We start from the raw sequence: 21,012 nt of genomic DNA, 5'->3' as shown, positions 1-21,012 counted from the left end.
ATTAAATCAGATGTTAAGTAAATTCATTTATAGTTTAAAACTGATGAATATAAAATAAAATGAACAAAATATAAACTGCCTAATGAAATGAAAACAGTTATCCAAAGTATGATAATTGCAGCATAGAGAGATCAAATTACAAATGCTTCTTGTTTTTACATATTTATATTAAGATGTTCAATAAGCATTTATTTAAGAGAAACTGTTTCTTGAAAGAAACTAAATTTAATCCTATAAATTTTCATACGTTGATATTCAAATATTCACACAAAACTATATTCATTTGTTAGCTTACACAAGATAAATAAAAGTAGATTACACCTAACAATGGAGTTAAAAATATTTTCACAATAACACTGCACTTTGTCAATGAATAAAGAATGGAATAGCACCAAACTATCTTATTAGGAATTCATATCACTGTGAATGAAAATAAATACATGAAAGATGCTAAAAGAATAATTTTATTAAATAATATACAATATATGTTAGAAATAATATTCTTAAATCAAAATGCATCCAAATTGTTCATGTAACATTTACAGCTAAAAATTTTTAGAATATACTTTCAATTTGTACTAAATTATTAGATATAATTGATAATCAATTTATGTAATATTTACATGCATACATATATGCAATATATTAATTATATGAAGTAATTAACATATGCCAATAGTATTTTCAATACATGATGTGTACTTTGAAATATTATTTCTTTCTATGTTCAAGAATCAACTTTCTACTTTTTAATTTTGTACTTTATCAAATTTCGACCATAAAGTAAATATTATTCAAGCAATTTACTATTGTTTTTATTCAAAGATATCTATCTAACCATGCAGAATTTTTTTGCACTTAGTTAATTTTGTTTCGCTTTAAAATATACCAAATTAAATTAATTTTTTAAATTCTCATTTGCTTAATATTAACCAAACATTCAAGATAGCTCTTGATAACTTTCTTCTAAATAATATCCAAAATACTTTCCAATTATTTCAAATTTTTCTAAATAGTGAGGTTGAGGCCGAAGTTTTAAATGCAAAAATGTGTACGTCGGATATTCAGCACCGCTTTCCTGTATGCCTAGAAGTTTGACAATAGTGTTTGGAATGTCGAGCATGATTCCACTGACTTTCCAAACACCGCTGTGAAACTTCTAGGCTTACAGGAAAGCGGTGCTGAATGTCCGATGTACGTGTTTTCACATTTAAAACTATGGCCTCAACCTTGCTAATACTCAACTATTTAACTTTTAAATAGTAAAAAAACAATCAAAACAATGTTTCACAAATAAAATAAAATCTAATTTTTCTTAAGATTAATCAGACTGCATTTTAATAAACCCAAAAAAGTACTCTCTCATTTTTGTTTTTTTTTTTGATGTGATGAGATATATATTATTTTAAAATATTTTTCATGTTCCAAATCTTAGAAACTTAAAAAACTGTTTTAGAAATATATAAAGTTTCCTTGAGACTTGAAAGAATCAATTAGTGTGTGATATCATTCACAGTCAGTCAGCTTTGTTTTTATAAGTGTGATGATAATACTCTTAATTATTTAAACAGAAAAACATTAAATGTTATAGATTAAGTTTAGTTTCATGTAAGAAACAGTTTATCAAATTTATTTGTGAAAATATTAAGAGCTAAATGATTAAAGTTTCAATATCACAAGAGATGGTCCCTAAGTTTTAACAGTTATAGCAGATAGAATCAAATTTAATACTATACTAGATAGAAATATTTGACTGCAAAAACATTCTTGAAAGTATGTTAAACTGAAATATCATATTTCCTATTAAATTATCATCAACAGTACAATATATTCTTGCTGCATATTGAGCAAATTACCAATTTCATCTATGATACAAAGAACGTTACATAAAACAAGACTGCAAAATCTGTCACAGTTCCTAATTAGATCAATGTAAATTTGATCAACCAGATAACATGAGTAAAAATATCTCGCTTGTTTAAAAACTATCTCACTCTTTTCATCATATAAATCTCAAAATTATTTTAACAAATTTTTCATGCCAAATCTAATTTAAAATATAATACTTACACATTATATATTCATATTTTAAATATGTGAGTCAAATTCCAGTATTTATCACAATTTTATGTACGAACATACTATTAAAGTACATTAATATCTATAAAAGGCATTAAGCTTTCTTGAAAAATAGTTCATTATTATTGTGAAAACATCTTAAGCATAAAAGTTAAATTTTATACTTGTAAGAAACAGACTTTTATAAAATTATAGATAAATTTAAGAGATTATTAACTCATTAAAAAAATTATATAATACTTCCATACACCCAGTGAATTGCAAATATTTTTAATAATTCAACCAAGAAATTTTCTTGCTACTTGTGCAGATTATAGAAAATAAAAGCATATAACTAAAGTTTTATAAAATAGCAAATATTAACTGCTATTTTGTACAAAACTAATAATGACTAGCTGTTAGTTTCACTAATCTTCTAAATATAATACAAAGTTTCAAGTTTATATATAAATTAATTATAAAAATTCTATAAACTTATTGCATAATAATTGAAATAGTTAAAATGAATAGTGAACCACAAATATAAAAAATTGAGGTCCTTCAATTTGTGATATACTAATAAATAACTTATGAAAATAAAGCAATCGTGAGCACACAAAATTGCTTTTTCTTCTTTTTTGGCTCCAACATATTGCAAAATTATCATAGTCATACATCAGTCTGAACACTTGGGCTACCAGATTGTAACTGTTCACTGAATATGAGTTAAGGTTAAATATATTATATATGTTTACAAAAATTTTAGTTTCAAAAATTATTTTATAAAACAAATTATATCATTCAAGGATTGCTAAATAGATAATTACAAAAAGCAAATTATATGAATAAACAAATAGAAAAATATGTTGAAAGATGATAAAGCAAAACAACACCTTCTCTTAATAAAAAAGCATAACACAAACATTTTAATTTAAATTAAATTAAAATAAAAAGACATATTTTGCACTTAATAGCGAGGTTGAGGCCAAAGTTTTCAATGCGAAAACGTGTATGTCGGACGTTCAGCGCCGCTTCCCTGTAAGCCTAGAAGTTTGACAATGGTGTTTGGAAAGTCGGTGGAATCATGTTTGACATTCCAAAGGCCATTACAAAACTTCTAGGCTTACATTAAAGCAGTGCTGAATGTCTGATGTACACATTTTCATGTTGAAACTTTGGCCTCAACCTCGCTAATACATCAAATAATATCATTAGGAGTTTTTCTACATGTGACAGTTTCTGGAGGAAAATAAACATGAAAGAATTATTTTTCATGTTTATACTATGCATAAGAGCAATTTTAAACAATTTACCTATAAAAGAAGCAAGAGATTTTTTTCTATGTTGAAAGTGAAATGAATGAGACTAAAGAAACTAGGTAAAGATTATTGAAACATAATTTCAATATTAGATAATGCAAAATCATCAGATTGTATTTCTTTTTGTCATGATTAGGCACAGATCGTGAACTTTGATAATTATAAAAAGCCTGATTTTTCCTGTAATATGGACTAACTTCTCAGAATTAATAAGTGTCTGTTTCATAGAAGGCATTATTGCTCATATATTTGTGACAAAAAATTGTCCCAAATATATGAGCAGTAATGAGTAGAAGAGATACAAAGAACATCAAACTGAATTTGACCTATATCAAATAAAAGCTTCTGCAAAATAAAATGGAATCCCATCTGAGAGAATGTGCAACAAATTTATGTTTACAAATATATATATTATATTATATTACTTTGAGATCTTGTAGAAATATTTATTATTTTTGGCAATATTTTCACCAGTGAGACAACATTTCATCTTTTTAAAAAAGTTAGCATGCCAAAATTAACAATTATGGTACAACATAAAAGTTAGTTATTAAGATAAACTTTTATTGAATTTATTTTCTTTTTATTTTGATATGATTCCTCTATTTCCAAAACAATTATTTACATTGACTACTGCAACATGTTGCTATATACGGGAAATCCTCGTTAGTTCAAAATTCAGGAGATGAAATATTCATGACTTTGAATTATCCAAAATTTACACATTTCTGTATAATATGCCACATAACTGATGTAATTTATTAAGCAAATGGAATATGGCTACTTACACAAAATCCTATTTTCATTAATTAACAATAATAATATAAATAAACTGCAGGTAAACATAGTGAGAACCTCATAGGTTGCTAGATAGATTTTATAAAAAATAAAGCAGAATTCCTCAAAATGTAGCCCAAATTATTTTTAAACTGACTGAAAAGTAGTGTCACCCAAATGTAATAGCCTGAAGCCCTATAAATAACTCAATCTGCTACTTGCATGCAGGGCTGGTTTTAGACTGTTAGCTGCCTGTGTGCTATAGATATTTGGTCACACCTATCAATGCTGATCACAAATAAATTCATAACCGAACCCAATCCACGAGAGCCTACTGATATGTTTCATGATGATTTCTTATAGTTAACAGTGATAAAAAATTTCAAAAAAGTATTTGATAAATATTTTATTTTTATTCAAATCAAGTCACCCAACAAATAACAGATGTCTTTGGTTGGTTATGAGTTCGTAGGGTTTAAGCTTCTAGGCTATGTAGCCCTGGCTTTAGAGTAATGGTTGGACAGTTGGAGAGGTGTTTTTCTTCAAAGTTATATTTTATCACCACCATAAAATAGAATTTGCAAATTAAAATAAAATTAATTTAAAGAAATTTTTCTTATTCAGTATATAAATACAATATATGAATACTGTATTTAAATTGATAACATCCATCTCTTTCTTTATTTAAATTTCCTTTTGGCTCTATTAACAATTAAACAATGGTGTAAGTATCATTTTAATATTAATAATAAGGACATATAAACCCATTCACAATAAAAATTAAGCATAAACGTAAAATCTTGTATCTATGTTATTTAATGCAACCATTCACAATGAGTCATGTAAGTGTAACCTTAGTCATAAGACATTAACATAATAAGACAAAGCTTGGAAGTTTATACAATCTAAATTTTATACTTTTTACGTGATTTAAAACAAGAAACAATTGTAGGGGTCATGAAATTCCCACTAATGAATTTTTCTCTGGTTCAACGGATGAATTCCCCATCACCTGCTGCTTGCATTTTTAAGTTTTCTGAAGCAAAACATTTAATATGTATGCTTTGGCATATTTATACCCATAAAACTGCACAGCTATCATCACTTGTCATGCAAACATCAATCTATTTCATCAATAACCACTATATTAAAATAATATTAAATTATATTTGAATGTTACTTTTCAAAGTGCACTATCAGCAACGCTAAGAATTTGGCCATCTGTGTACATGCATGCACTGCACACCTATCAGAACTGGTTCGGCTTGTAGCCCAATCTTGAAATCCCAAATCTCAGCTGTATTTTATGAAATATGAGAAAAAAGGTTAATCCATATGTGTTAACTCAAAAATGTGTTACTATAAAAGCAAAGTTATATTGACTAGATTAGAATTGTTCTTGGTCTATTGTTCCCTTATTGCATGGAAGCACTTCAATCTAAATGAATGAGTTAACATACACACATCACAGTTCAGACAGAATTTTCATTTTGAATTACGAAGTAGTTGTATTTCAAACTGACCAAATTCCTTAACATGTAAATCTCTATATTGCTGACTGGGACAAAAGTACAGTTACAAACTTACGGGATTTTGAACTAGCCAAGTTCGAATTAACAAGGATTTCCTGTATCCGAAAGAAGCAAAAATATTTATAAAGAGACAGCACAAAGAAGGTTCTTTGTAATACACAGATCTAACTGTCTTGATTTGTTCTCGTAGATCTTTACGCAAGATGAAATTTACTATTTAAAGTTTACAATGCTGTTTAACAAATTGAAAGATTCATATTCAAAAAATAATTGTCAAAATCCATAACTTATTATTAGGTTGTTCGGAAAGTAATTTCGTTTTTTTATTACTAGAGCAATTAGATGTATTTTTACCAGCCAATTTTATTTTAAACCACATTTTCATTATATACTTCGACAGCTGACATTTTAAGGCTTATTTGTAAAAAATTTTGTTTGATTCCGTACAATTGTTTTTTTTTTTTTTTCGGTGACCCATCAAATATGGAAAATCGAAAGCATCATTTTCGGCATATTTTGCTTTTTTATAACTAAAAAATCAAAATGCTGTTCAAACAAGAAAAAATTGTGGTACATGTTTGGAGAAGATGTGTGGAGAGAAAGACAGTGCCAAAACTGGTTTAAAATTGCATTCTGGCAATTTTAATATCAAAGATACACCACATTCTGGATGGCCATTTGAAGCCAATGAAAACAAAATAAAGGTACTGATTGAAGCAATCTGCCGTATAACAACACGTGAAATCACTAAGAGATTAAATCTGTTAAATTGAACCATTTATTATTACTTAAAACGAATTAATTTCATTTCGAAGCTCAATATATGGGTTCCACATGTTATTAAAGAGAGATGCTCTCTATGGTTGGATTTTAAAAAAATTTGTTTTTGAGCTTTTACCAGACAATTTAACAATTGATTCGAAAGTGTATTGCCATCGAGTAAACAAATTGAGTAATATTCTCAAACAGAAAAGGCCAGAATTGATCAACAAACAAAGTGTAGTGTTTTACCGTCAGAAACTGTTAAAATAAATTTCTATAATTGTTCACATTATCTGCAGATTTAAATTCATACTATAAAATTTTCAAGAAACTATTTAAAATACTTTCTCAACATTATATGTAAGAATCTATTTTAGTTGATCTAAAAGTCATGTAATATATGATATATATTGTTACAATGAAAGTGGATAGTCAGTGAACATACACTACTACTAGTGAATGTACACCTTCAGTAAAGTAATCAGTAAAACTGTACTACAGTGTTATCTGTTTACATTTACTAGTAAAAGTGTACTTCCACTGCTTGTCATTAGTATGTTCTAGAATATGAATATCCTTGTGCACCTTTTATGAGTCTGGCATAAAATATGCATTTAGTGAATTTGCTACTTTTGAGTTATATAAAGAATTTTTGTCCTTTCAACTTTACCAATGGAGTTGGCTACTTTTGACTATTTTTTAGGAAATATTCAGCTACAAAAGCTGTAAATATCTAGAAACTCTGATGCACAGCTGCAGGTTATTGAGGCTTACTGCATTTGAGTGATGTTTTTAATTCTCTACATGTGTGATTTAAAATACTCTGTACTTTAATCTTTTGAGCTACACATATTCATAAATATCTCAAAAGACTGCTCATATCATTTGTTTTAAAAATGGTTCACTTTATTCTGAATTAAGCCAACAAGTTAATTTCTATTAAAGAATCCAGTACTATTAAATATTTTGTTATGATGAGAAACTTTTTGATGTCTTAAATGATGCCTACACTAACTGGCCATGAGGGTGAGACAAATGATGAAACACTTGTGAAACAGATATCAAAATGAAACTTATAGAGATGTCCAAATCTTCCTTGATATGCCAGCAGAAGTAGAAAAGTAAAAGGAAGAATATAGTTGTCAAGCCAATATTGTTTAAAGAACTCAATTCTAGATGTCAAATAAACTTAATTGACTTCCAGTCACAGCCAGATGGTTACTAGATTTACACTAAATCATCAAGACCACTTGACCAAATTCATAATACTGCTTAAATCAAAGATAGCAGATGAAGATCATTTAGATTTTCACTCCTTATGGCACACCATCAGTACTAGTCTGACAATGGTAAAGAATTCATTAACAAAATTATGGATAGTTTAAAAAATTTCTGGCTCAATTTTAAAACAGTTCATGTCAAGTCTAATCATAGTCAGAGCCAAGGAAGTATTGGAAAAGAAACCAAGAAGTACAAAACATGCTCACTACTTGGATGCAGACAAATCATACCTCATACTGATGCCAAGATTTAAAGTTCATTCAGTTCTCGAAAAATAGCTTGTTCCACAGTGGTATAGAATGGACTCCCTATGAAGCCTTGTTTGAATATTCACCTAAGTGTAGATTAGATTCCTCCGACATTCTACATGAAATCTTAAAGCTTATACAGTCTGACAAAGATCTAGAAAATGCAATAGGAAATGTTCACAAATTCAGAAATGATTTTGTTCAAAGAACAGGTACTAGCATGAGTTCAAATCAAGATTTTATGATAACTAATTTGGATGAATCAAAAAATTAAACAGCTAAGGGAAGCAACATTCTCATCTCTTACAACTCAAACCAAAAGAATAAAGAGTTCTGATAACCATCTTTCATGTGTAGAAAATCCCTGTTCCTGAAGATAATCATGAAAGAGGAGATGTTCAATTTGCTTTAGCTACAGTTCTCAAACTGAAGACAGTTTCTACTGATTAGGATGAGATGGTGTTTTGCAACAACTTGTCACAAAAACCCAATTTTTGGCTTGCCCAAAAAAATTGATTGCTGAATGTGAAGTTCCCTCAAACAAAACTATTACTTTAAAGATAATTGCATCTCTCAATTTTGTAGTACCAGACAAGACATTTTCAAATGTTCTTAGACTTTGAAATGTCCAGCTATGAAGTGTAAATGCAAAAAGAATGGCTAAATACTTCTAAATGTAAGAACCCTTTGACTTGCTGCCATAAATAAAAACATCAATTAAAAGGATTTTTCATTTTATTTTAAATTTACTTTTCACCTCATAAAGATTAACAAACTAACAAACACACTACACAGAGTATACAATCAGGTTATTGTTAAATTCAGTACTGCTGCATTCACTGAAAAAGTGTTGCAATCACTACCAAAGGTTTTTTTAACAATGTACACAAAGCAATGCTGAAGTTCCAAAATGGCAGATTTCTGTGCAGCTGTTGGAATGTTTTGCAAATTATTTAATTTGAAACATTTTAAAAGTATTAATTAACACATTGGTCAGAACAACACTAATATCTAAAAAAAAATAGAAGAAACTATAAACATCTTCATTATATCCTTTCAAACACCTCTGGAACAAAATGAGTATGAAGTCTGCAAGTATGAAGTTTTTCTTCATAAACCTGATTATTAAAGCCAAACAAACTGCCAAATTATCAGGCTATCAGCTTGATACCACTATTAACGCAGCTGAGATAGACAAATCAAGAATGCTTGAGAGCAAAAGAAGTACTGCAACACGTCTCAAAAACAAACTAGCAATCTTTGATGCTACGGGTGAAAAAACACATACCATTTATAACATTTGTCTTCTCTTAAATGCATTAAAGATGATTCCACCCACATTCATTGAATTGGAAAGGGCATTTTCAGTAGCAAGACTTTTCATTATTAAAATAATAACCAGATTCAGTGATCGGAGTATTGACCATCTTTGGTTTTCAAAACCTTATTATAAAAATTTACAATACAATAGAGCATTGATTATTTGAATATCAATCAACCGAAACATCGGTTAACTGAAAGCATTCCAGTCGGCAAATTTAAATTTCTGCTAGTGCTGTGGCGCTGCAATATTTAGCTATGTCTTGAGCTACTCCAATATTATTTTTGTTGGTGTGCATGTGCATGTTTTAGCTGGCAGCACTGGCACAACCATGAGAGGGTACTTAAGGATGTGCCAGGATTTGAATGAATTTCAACATGGAATAGGTTAATATATTTTTTCATACATAATCGGTTATCTGAAAAATCGATTATCCGAACAACCCCAGTCCCGAATTGTTTTGGATAATTGATGCTCTACTGTATTTTGTATTATGTTTTATTTAAAAACTGAAAATTACCTTCTAAGTTAGAAGTTTGATCTAAGTTCATTTTTTCTTTAAATTTTCAGCTCAATTCAAAGGCATTTGTTTTGTAAGCAGTTTCCAACAAACTTTAATAAATTTTTTCTATTTGTGAAAATTTCTACATAATTCAAAGGTAATTTTAATATATATTTTAACCAGCATTATTAATATTATGATTTTGAAGGTTGCAGAATGTATTAAATTACTTTTAAAAATGAAAAATAATTATATCATTCGATTTCAGGATATTTTTTATATTTTAAAAGTAATTAGTTACATCCCGGGATCCCAGGAAACAGTTTACTTTTTTCCCAGAATCCCAGGACAAGCAAAAGACTGGGAAATGAGAAACCCTTTTCAGTAGTAATAGATCACATTCACAATACAATCCACTTTCCCTGTTACAATATATATCCTATAAAAACATTCCATTTTCTATTGATCTATAATTTGTTTTTCATAATTGATCACTACTAAATGCTCTATTTTTTAAAAAGTAAAAGCAAACGCTAAACAATAAATTCAGTTCTTTTTAATCATTGTAAGAAAAAAAATTAAATTCATTGTTTTTCTGTTAAAATTTCATTCTAAAAAAATGTGTATGTATATGTAATGTATATATATATATATATGTATGTATTGAATTGCCAAATTTTGAACAATATAAAATAATTACTTATTGATGTTTCAATAAACAATAAACACTAAATACTTAGAATATGGGAAAGTACACCAAACTTTACAATTAAATTTTAGAAAGAATAAAGTCATCATTATCAGACAAAGAACAAATGAGAAAATACTCAAATATCATTTTATTTTTTGCATGTTTTAACTTAAGTCAACTCTATTAATACCACCAAAAGACAATTATATTTTCAAAAAGTCAAAAAACTAAAAAGGATACATTGACATGCTTAGTTGCTGCAACTAAAAAATTTTTTAAAATATTTTTAAGTTTCTTAAAATAAACATAAAAAAATGTATTTTTGAACTTACATTCTCAATTAGTTTTGATAGATTTTCTTTTGCCATTCTTCTTCCTTCATCTGATTGAGGCCTAAAAAATAACTTGAATTATATATAATATTCATTGAATTATTCAGACCACTTTAAAATTGATATCCATTTCTAACAACATACCTTATAATTATAATTTACACATATAAAGTTAATGAAAAATACAAAATTATTCATATTTATTGATAAAATTTAATTACATATACTTAAAAATAATAAAATTATTTTCTGTAAAATTTTAATTAATTACTGTATATCTTGGCAGATAAGACGACCTTCAGATAAGACAAGGTATAAATTTTCATCAAAGTTTTATAGTTTTAGCTTATATCTGTCCTATAAGACGACCCAAACTATCAACGGCCTATGAATTTAGTTTAGATCAGCGATCATCATCTGAATAATAATACTGTATAGCGTATACAGAATTATGTCCTATTTGTAATTTTTCAAATGAACAAATTTATTTTCTTGCATCTGGCAGCACTGCCTTGCAATTGTTGCAAGCATTCGCACTGATTCGGCATTCGGGTAATGACCTTAACTACTCACAAAAACATCGTATAGACTATTCTATTTTGTGCACATACTCTACTCTCTACTAGTAAATAATTACGGTTTGTCCATTTTTTAATGATGGTTTTAATTTATATAAATTTCAATCTAATTTTTTGTATCTGTTCTATAAGATGATCTCGGATTTTGGAGGCCTTTTTTTATGATTCAACTATCGTTTTATCTGCTGAGATATACGGTAATTCTTTATAACATCGGAATTTCATTTGTATTTAAAATCATTCAAATAGACATTAACAATGTATTTTGAATTTAAGAAAATTTTGAGCTGTTTTACATTTACTTAATTTAAATGACAAAATTTTTGCTGAATAATATGAATCCAAAAATAATTTTTACCCATAAATTTCTTGCTGAGCATTTAAATCAAAATGAAGTCTTGCCAATCGTTCTTGCTGTTCCCTAACATTCTCCATCTTCTCAAAAGTACAGTCTTTACCTAAATATTTAAAACAAATTATTGTAAATACATATTTGAAAATGAAGAATTAAGAAAAATAAAAACTTATGTAATTTATATATACCAAATGCTTGGAGTTTTCCAGAATGAAAATCATCCAGTAATTGCAGGAGTCCCTGTTCCATTTGTCGAACATCCGTAATGTCTGTGAGAAAGGAATGTTGTTGACATGGACTGTCACTAGGCACTATGGTCTTTATTTTACTGGCACCTATTAAAGGGAAAGGAAAAACAGAACATGCAAAAAGGGTGACAAGTTACAAGCATGACAAGTGGCTCAAACAAGGAAACGTAAAATCATGCAAATCATAAAATAATAATCATGCTTAATACATGTGCAAACACTCAACTGCAACAGATGTTACATTAAACTGTTTTTCCAAGCTTCTTGAACTTTTCAATAAAACCTTCATTAATAGTAATTAAAAAATAAAAAAATAAACCATCATGCAAGGAATATGCTTATCATGCAAAATGAATATACTACAAGCATAAAATTCATACTCTCAAATTTATAAATTCAAAATAAGTTATCACAATATAAGTGAGAATATTTTATATTGGAAATGATAACTAAAAACTGAGACAAATAAATCTTGATATCATGCATAAATATCTTACAAGCTTTCAAATCACTCAAATCTCAAGACATTAATATTAAATACTTCATAAAAATGTATATTATTAAACTTATTTATTGCATTATTGATAAATCCTATATTATTATCTGGTATCTTGTTTTTGTTAAAAATATAAAACTTTAAAATATTTTTCATATTATACAGTATATAATACACATTATATATTATATAGTCCATTTGAGACAACATATTATTAGGTAACAAGATAGGATTATCATATTTGCAATTTAATTTTTTTATATATATATTAACAATATATTAATAAAATCTAAAATTAATAAATCATATGAAATATATATCTATTTATATGTAATAAGAAATATTCAATTTTTTTAATATTCAAAAGTAAATTTTTCTAAAAATGAAATCATATCATTAATCATGAAAATAAAAGTTCAGAACTATTCAGATGAAGAAATTAAAAGAAAAAATCAAATAAGTGTATAACGAAAATTAAAAAACAGGAAAATCTATTAAAATTTAATATAGTCACTTTCTGCTTTAATGCCCATCAATCAATATTGAAACAAAAAAATACTTTTAAAGTCAGGATAACTAGTTAGTTGGTGCATACATTATTTCAAATAAGCTGCGTATTTGACTCCTTAAAAATTCATGTTTTAATACTATTTCAAGTATAACTTAGTTTGAAATATTTATATAGTATTGAATAATTTATGAATAAATTAATTTATTATGAATATAAACTTTATAACAAAATATATAATATTTTTCTTTTAAAAGTTTTTTTTATCTTTATACATTTAACTTTTCAAGAATAAAATAAATTTTGATGTTAAGCCTTCAATCTATCTAGTTTATTTTAGCTTACATAATTTATTTTAAAAGTTATTTTAAATCATGAATCTATTTCAAAAACTTTTGTAAATATTCTTCTTCTATCAATAAGCTTTAAAACATATTTCCTTGTAACTTTACAAAGCTATTTTAATTATATAAGTCTTTAGTTCACACAACATTTACTAAAACATATTTTATTAGTGAGTTTTATTGAATATAAATTCAGATTATAAAAATATCTACACATTTTTAAAAGTTAATTTATTTAATTAATTATAAAAGCTAATATTTCTGTGATATAATATGCAATCTTTATCAAAAAAACATTAGAAAATATAAAAATCATATGCAATTAAATGTATTAAATAGCAGAAGATATTGTTCACATTAAATGTGATTGATTTCTATTTATGTCAGTTAATATCCCATTTCAGTATTCTAGTGCTATGGAAGATCTAATAATAATAAATATATACAAAATATTAAAAATTTAGATACTTTCAAAGCTTTACTTAGTGATTATCCCTTAATTAATCACAATAAACTTCCTTAAATAAAAGATTCAACATAAACATTACGTTAAATTCAAATTATAACGTATTGTACGTAATATCATAATATAGATTGAATAAAATCAAATATTAAAATTTAAAAACATAAAAATTAAGTTGTGGATGCAAATTATTTTTAATTATATTATATGGGTAGATCAAAACTCTTTTAAACTATAAAGAGATGATACATGGCAATACAATATAACTTCTATAATATTAAAAGTACCAACTAACACTTGTAATCCAGTTAAAATAAACCAATTTATTATAAGAAGAAACATTTTCAACTATCTTTAACAGCCGTCTTCAGGTCAGATTTTATAAAACAGAACTCATTAACAAGTGCTATTTTGTTTGAATTTTGTTCTATGTAATATTCCATGACCTAAAGATGGCTGTTGAAGACAGTTGAAAACATTTGTTCTTATAATAAATTGGTTCATTTTAAGTGCTTTTAATGTATTTCATCCAGTTTTGCAGTATCTTTAACTTTTATAGTTTCTTCCATAAATGTAATTTTTATTTTGCTATTTTTATAACTTCTTAATATTTTTTTGTATTCTTTATCAGAATCTTTAAATGAAAGAGATCATCATAATATCCTTAAGAATATCCTAGTTGAAAAAACGAGTTTGATATTATTAATGGAAAACTATAAAATTTATGAGACTGAAATATTTAAGATGTCTATACTGTAAAGAATTCTACATCACAAAAATTAATCAAATTAATGAAATTCTCATTTTAAAAGATAAATTTACCATAATAATTTATACATTTTAAATTTAAATAACTTCTTTATTATATCTTTTCAATAGAAAATGTTTTTAATTGCACATTACAGTCATTTATTTTTATTATATATTTTCATTAGATTTCTTGTTGTACCAGATTGTCAATTATTTGCTTAAATTTAAATGAAATACTGTTAATGTAGTTTACTCATTTCCAACAGATTTTAACTGTTATGCATTCAAATACTTTGAAAAATATTAAACAGTAAAGACTTTATTAAAAACTGGAATACTTTTGAAAATTATTCAAAATAAAAAAAAAAACTATAAATACAAATAAATAAAAAATAAAGTTATTAAAATTAATAGCTCTAAGAGGTTTTCCTGTATGTTAAAAATGACATGTCAAATACAAAACTAGCTTTCACAAAGTTTTTTAACTACCTAAATAAATTAACTTTAACTTAACATTATGTATAACAGTGAAAGATATAATCGTTTATAAGAGTTTATGCACTTCCTCCATATCAATGTTGAAAGGATAATTGAAAGGCTGAGCAAACCACTGGTCTAACACTGTTTTTTTTTTAAAGTTGAGATATTGTATTGTAGTATTAAGAAGTATTTAGTGTATTTAAGTCATGACTTTGGCACATGGTACCAACTTTTTTACTAAAAAGAAAGTAAAATTAAAATGCACACTTTTATTTTCCAAAGAAAAAAAGCAGTTTAAAAGTCATTTACATTGATATATTCTACATGAAATACTTGGAAAAGCTGCTTAGCTATAGAAAAAATAATAATAATATGTTTAATTAAACAATAATATTTTTATTCAAGACTGGGTTAGACAGCAGTTACCTGTAGCCTACTGAAGATATCTGGGAAATTCATTAGCCTACAGAAAATTAATTTTTAAGCCTTTTTTTTTTTTTTTTTTTGGATTAAAAGTTGCATCTTATATCCTATAAAATATCATAATTTTCTTGGATTTTCATGTAGTTATCCTGACTTTAATAAGTAGATCAAGATTGTATTAAAGTGAAATTATTTTTAATAGACTTAAAATTACAACAACTTGCAAAATAAAGTCTTACAAATATTAATAATGAAATTAGAATTAAATAAAAAATGAAATTGTGAAATGATTTTAAGAAAACTCAGATTAATATCTCATTTTTTTTTCTTTGAAGAAAACTGCAAAAACAATTGAATAATTAAAAAAATTTAGAAACAAGAATATTTTAAATGTTTAAATTTATAAATTTCCATATGCATTAAAATACAGTTCAGTTTCTTCATTTATAATAATTTTATCTCTGTATTAAAAAGAATTTAAATACAATAACTATACACATAATAATATAATTTATTTTCATAAAGAAATCTGAAGGATTTGATAACATATATATTTTTCTATAGATTACTCTATCATACTATAAATAATAAATCATCAATTTGAAAAAGTATATCATGCTCCATCTATTCTTTGCTGAAATTAATTTCAATATTGTTATATATTTTGAAATCTATCGAAAGCGCATATGCATTATTTGTATCTTCATATATTTCTCTGAGATGGCATCAGCAAATGGCTTTACAATTTAATCCTCATTCGCATCTAAGCAATTTTGCCGAAGAAAACTCTCAATGAGACAAAAATGAAGTTACAAACAACAATTGACTCCCTGAAAAAAATATAAAATTAATAATCAGTGGCATGCAGTGACATTTGATGATAGGGAAGCTGTGCCAGCCCTGGATAAAATCATCGGAAGAATTATACGATATTTCGGTGTGTAGCATCCACGAGCTAAACTGCGAGGTTGGTGCTCTGTAAAGAGCATGCACGAATGCATATAATCTGGCTGCTTTACACAATTCAGATATTTTCGTCGAGGAAGCTATCCTGTATTCGACAATACAGCACATATACAAATACGAATACGAATATATGTATATATATAGAATACGAATTTATATTCAAATATACAATAGCAATCTTATCATTGTTTTTCACTGTAATATAGAAAGTTGTAATAAGATACATAATAGCGAGGTTGTGGCCAAAGTTTTCATCTCTAAAACATGAACGTTGAATGTCGAGCAGCGCTTACAAGATAGTGGTGCTCGATGTTCAACACTCACATTTTAGAGACGAAAACTTCTGCCACATCTTCGCATATGCAGTTATAATAAAATATTAATTTTAATTAATTCAAGGTACCTTAAAATATGAAAATAATCACACAATATGTATTTATATTTTAGAGAATACAAGGAAAGTGGCTCTTCCACAGCTTCCACGGACAGCATGCCACTGTTAATAATCATAAAGCCAACCACTGCCGTACGCGTCGAACCATACACGCCGTCATACAAGCAGGCATATGTCAGCGGTCGGCTTTACGATTATAACATATCGGGTTTGCGTAGTGTCATTCATTTGTAAAATTAATAACCGACGTCCTCCAGCAATTTATTCTCACGATACCTAAGCAACGTGCATTCGAACCGCCTAAATCAACCGACAGTTTCCACATAACCTCGAAACTTCTCTGCTATTTTATATCCTTTTTTATAGCAGAAACAATATAACGCTGTCGGCCGGTCACCGCAATCGCATCACATAGGTATCGTCTTCTTTTATAAAATTATTTAAACACATCTTTCATAAACATTCTCACAAACCTTTGCCATTAGTTCTTGGTACTCGTCTAGGAGTAAATTTACTATCAAATTTGGACACTTTCGGATCCTCCACATCCGGACTAACTTTCCTCTGTCCCTGATCACTCCTGGAGGTTGATAAAAAGCCCTCGGACAAAGGATTGAGAAATTCTACTGTCGAATTACTAAAAGGTATGGCAGGCGTTGACAGAGACGTATCGGGACACGAACGAGGATGCTGCTGTTCATCTTCGGATCCTTCGCTACTTTTTCCCTTGTCAATAACTAATGTTGGGAAATCTTTGGCTTTTGCAGGCTCCGAACAACAATCGGTAGCCATCTTTACTACCTCCAGTTAATTATAACATATTAGGAACTTTTAGCTCAATGAATTCGAACAAAATATATTAAATTTAACTAAAATCATTTTACATGACGATTACGATTTTAAACTTTTTCTCGCGCATCCTTGTCAGACGAGTGTTTACTTCCTGAAATAAATCTCGAAACCGATGAGTTACTATTCGTATGGATTAGGGAGATTAAAAAAAAAAAAAATTATTATGGAAATTGTAAAGTGTAAAAATAAAATTCGTCTTTAGTATATTATTTAAATATATGAAATTCGAGTAAATAATTTTTAATTATTTTGAAAACGGACGAGTAATATGTTAATGTATTGTTGTAGAGAATATAATTTTCAAGAAGTCTTCGCTGGCTTCATCGAATCGACATCAGACTAAAGAAAGAAAATTTTCCAATAATTTTTCGAAAACGAGATTTTAGAAACGTTTATTTTGTTCTATATTGGTTATTTTTCTGCTGTGGTTCTACAGTACGTGCAATTTAAATATTCCAGAACTTCCAAACAATACAATTAAGACGGACATCGTTGGCATGAAAACCAGTTGTGTCCGTCTTAATTGTATTATGCTTGGGAGTTCTGGAATTCTGTTCTCTCGGCAATGTTTTTTTCATATTCAGAAAAAAAGGTAGTCGCGATCGACAAATAAATTGCGAAGATATTCAAATTTGCATCTGTATCATGTCATTCAGATACACGTGCGAATTTTTTGTTTGCATACATACATACATGGGATATCTCACCTTTAACTTTTAATATGTGATATGCTTAAGAATTAACTAGTTTCTGTACTCATTAATTAACTATTCTTATAAAAGTTTCCCGTGTATCCCTTACAGTGCAATTAATTATGCTGAAGTTTTACTAAAATGCAAAATGTTTAATTATCCAAATTGCCTTTTATTTGTCGTGTAACTTCTATTTTAGTAACTGATATTAACCCACTATTATGTACGGGTCCGTGCTAATAGATGAGACGAAGAGGCACTCCCTCACACGCAAAATTGGAAGTGATACTAAAAAGGCGTCGTAATGTTTATAGAAATATTGTGCAAGTGGTCTGCATTGGTGTTTTTTTTTCTTGTGCTTGTATCAGGCGCCAAAATTATTCGAAACCAGAGACGGATCAATGGGGTGCGGAGGGTGCGTACTCACTCCCTAAAGTCTTAAAACTTTAAGTAGAAAAGAGTTTTCCATAGTACAAAGTACAGTGTAGTCCAAAGTACAGTACATAGTACAAAATATAGAACTACGGTACAACGTATAACGATATCGACACGAAGCGCACCCTCTAAATGAAATTCCTGGACCCGCCCCTGGATACGGTCCGGACTACACACCAGGCTACACACATAACATTGAAATTTTGTATTTAATTTTATTAGTTGTAGTGTAATTTGTTTTAGAGCGCCAATTAATTATTGTAAGGAAACTGCAAATGACAATGGAAACGTTATTTGCAGACTTGTTTTTCAAGTCATAAATCACAAGTCTCAAAGTCTTTTTTAAAATTCTAAAATCATTTTCTGGAAAAATCATTAGACCTGTTTCGCTAAAAGACGATCCGACAGATCACAGAATGTCGACTTTGCGGTCCATCATTTTAAGATTACACGTCATTAATGCACTAATATCATCAAATATAGCGGAATATATATTTTGTTTTTGAGAACAGGATTTACTAATCCTCTTCTTGAAATCTTAAGATTTGCAAAAATTAATTGATAAAAAGCTTCCTATCAGTAATATCGGAATTAGTCTAATAATTGGTTATACAGTACAAATACTATGTTAGCGTCTCTAATCATTGTAAATTTATTACTTGTATAATCAAAAACGCGGAAAATGAAAATCAAATAAAATACTTTTGAACAGTAGCTAAGTAGTTTCATAAAACATTTTCAAGTCACATGTCAGTTTGAGTCACTGAGAGTCTTCTTAATCATTCATAGAAACACGTCGATAGCTAATTGGTTAAGATGTAATGATATCATCGCCGAGTTCGTTTAGGAAAACTATTCATTTAGCTCATTACCTCCATGATATGCTAAGCTCGATGACCAAGTGATGAGAGATAAGTCATCACTCATTGCTTAGGCCGCATTCAGATTACGCTGACGTTATCTGATGTTAAAAATGCTTTTGCATGTTGCAATGTGTTACAGAAAAAACCTACTCGTCATCTTTATCGCGTTTACATTATGCTGACAACAGAGGGCATTAGCCATGGGTTACGTGTGTTAGCACACTGATCACACTGTTTAATTTTCGTCAGCCGTCAGAAGCTTTTATGCATCGCATTGCTCTTCAATGGTCAGAAGTTGAGGCATAAGGTAATGAAATTCGCCAAATACTGATCAACCAATGTATATTGAATGCGACCACTCTCTTTTTTGTTGCATTAACATTGCAGTTGTCACAAATCTCTCCCTCTTCATCGAGTTCATTCAACAATCCATTTCCTCAAACAAACATCCAAATCGATATATATTTTTGTTTTTGTAAAATACAAAAATATATTCAACCATATTTCCAAGAATGATACTGACTTGTTAGAATCTGATGAGAACTACATTGTTGCATCGTTTTCAAATCAGCTGTGTCGTTATGTGACGGGATAACTAGGAAAACTCTCATTGTATTATTCGGTTTTTTGGTTTTATTCGTATACGGCAATGCGACACATAGGCAATCTACCAAGGAGAAATGCCTTTCGGGATGTCTTTTATGGGAAATTGGACCATATTTAAGTTCTACTAACGTGAAGAAAACTCCATGTTGCCGCTGGCGAGTTGCGAACCCACGATCAATTAACTACAGTGGTTTTATCCACTCCACCATCCTTTTTAAAATAATGTTTGTTGTTTAGTTAAGATACGGCAACGCAACACTTGGGCGATGTCTTTCAGGAGGTCTTTTTAAGTGTAACTGGCGTTCAGGCGTTACAGACGTGGAGAAAACCCGAAAAACTCCACGTGGCAGCCCGTCCTGGCGAGGTGCAAACCCACGACCGAACTCCCAATGTTCAGAGAACGGAACCGCTTGGCCGCTGGTGGACCCTACTTTTCAGTAATGCAAGAATTACTTTCAATTAATTCAATTACAATCTATTAGGTATTAAATATAATCAAAATCTATATCTTATTTAATGTATCGTATTTGTATGTGTTCTAAATAGTTGGACTTATGGAAATATTTGTGATCATAGCATTTTCAATTAGTAGATAAACAACATAATTATGTTACTTAAAAATGCATCCATTTGTTTATAAAACTAAATTTTAATGAAAAAAAAACAGTTTATTATTATTAATACAGTTTTGAATTTGATATTTAGTGTATTTGACAGAATCATCGTACTACCCCAA

General features: G+C 28.3%; 1 protein-coding gene across 2 annotated transcripts; it reads right to left on the bottom strand.

Annotated features, from left to right (window-relative positions):
• Nucleotides 1-1,163: 1,163 nt before the first annotated feature.
• LOC136982115 (coiled-coil domain-containing protein 28A-like) lies at nt 1,164-17,797 on the bottom strand. Of its 2 annotated transcripts, none has more exons than XM_067278538.1 (6): nt 17,302-17,797; nt 11,945-12,025; nt 11,760-11,859; nt 10,824-10,884; nt 10,732-10,754; nt 1,164-2,773 (listed from the first exon to the last, which is right to left on the bottom strand). In XM_067278538.1, exons 1-6 carry the CDS (start codon nt 17,618-17,620, stop codon nt 2,728-2,730), a joined length of 630 nt encoding a protein of 209 aa, XP_067134639.1. In that variant the 5' UTR covers nt 17,621-17,797; the 3' UTR covers nt 1,164-2,727. The 2 variants fall into 2 exon arrangements, with proteins under 2 accessions (XP_067134639.1, XP_067134637.1); XM_067278536.1 differs by having other exon boundaries at nt 1,167-2,773; nt 11,945-12,091.
• Between the last annotated feature and the right edge of the window lie 3,215 nt (nt 17,798-21,012).

The sequence above is a fragment of the Centruroides vittatus genome, unplaced genomic scaffold (genome assembly GCF_030686945.1).
Source record: "Centruroides vittatus isolate TY-2023 unplaced genomic scaffold, ASM3068694v2 contig_808, whole genome shotgun sequence".
In the NCBI taxonomy this organism is placed as follows: domain Eukaryota; kingdom Metazoa; phylum Arthropoda; class Arachnida; order Scorpiones; family Buthidae; genus Centruroides; species Centruroides vittatus.
This window is presented reverse-complemented; position numbering and strand designations above follow the sequence as displayed.

Excerpts from the sequence above, each read along its gene's own strand:
- LOC136982115 (XM_067278536.1), bottom strand. The coding sequence starts at position 17,620 with ATGGCTACCGATTGTTGTTCGGAGCCTGCAAAAGCCAAAGATTTCCCA. Across the intron at positions 12,092-17,301 it reads ACCAAGAACTAATGGCAAAG|GTGCCAGTAAAATAAAGACC; the intron begins GTTTGTGAGAAT and ends TCCCTTTAATAG. Across the intron at positions 10,885-11,759 it reads GCTCAGCAAGAAATTTATGG|GCCTCAATCAGATGAAGGAA; the intron begins GTAAAAATTATT and ends GTTATTTTTTAG.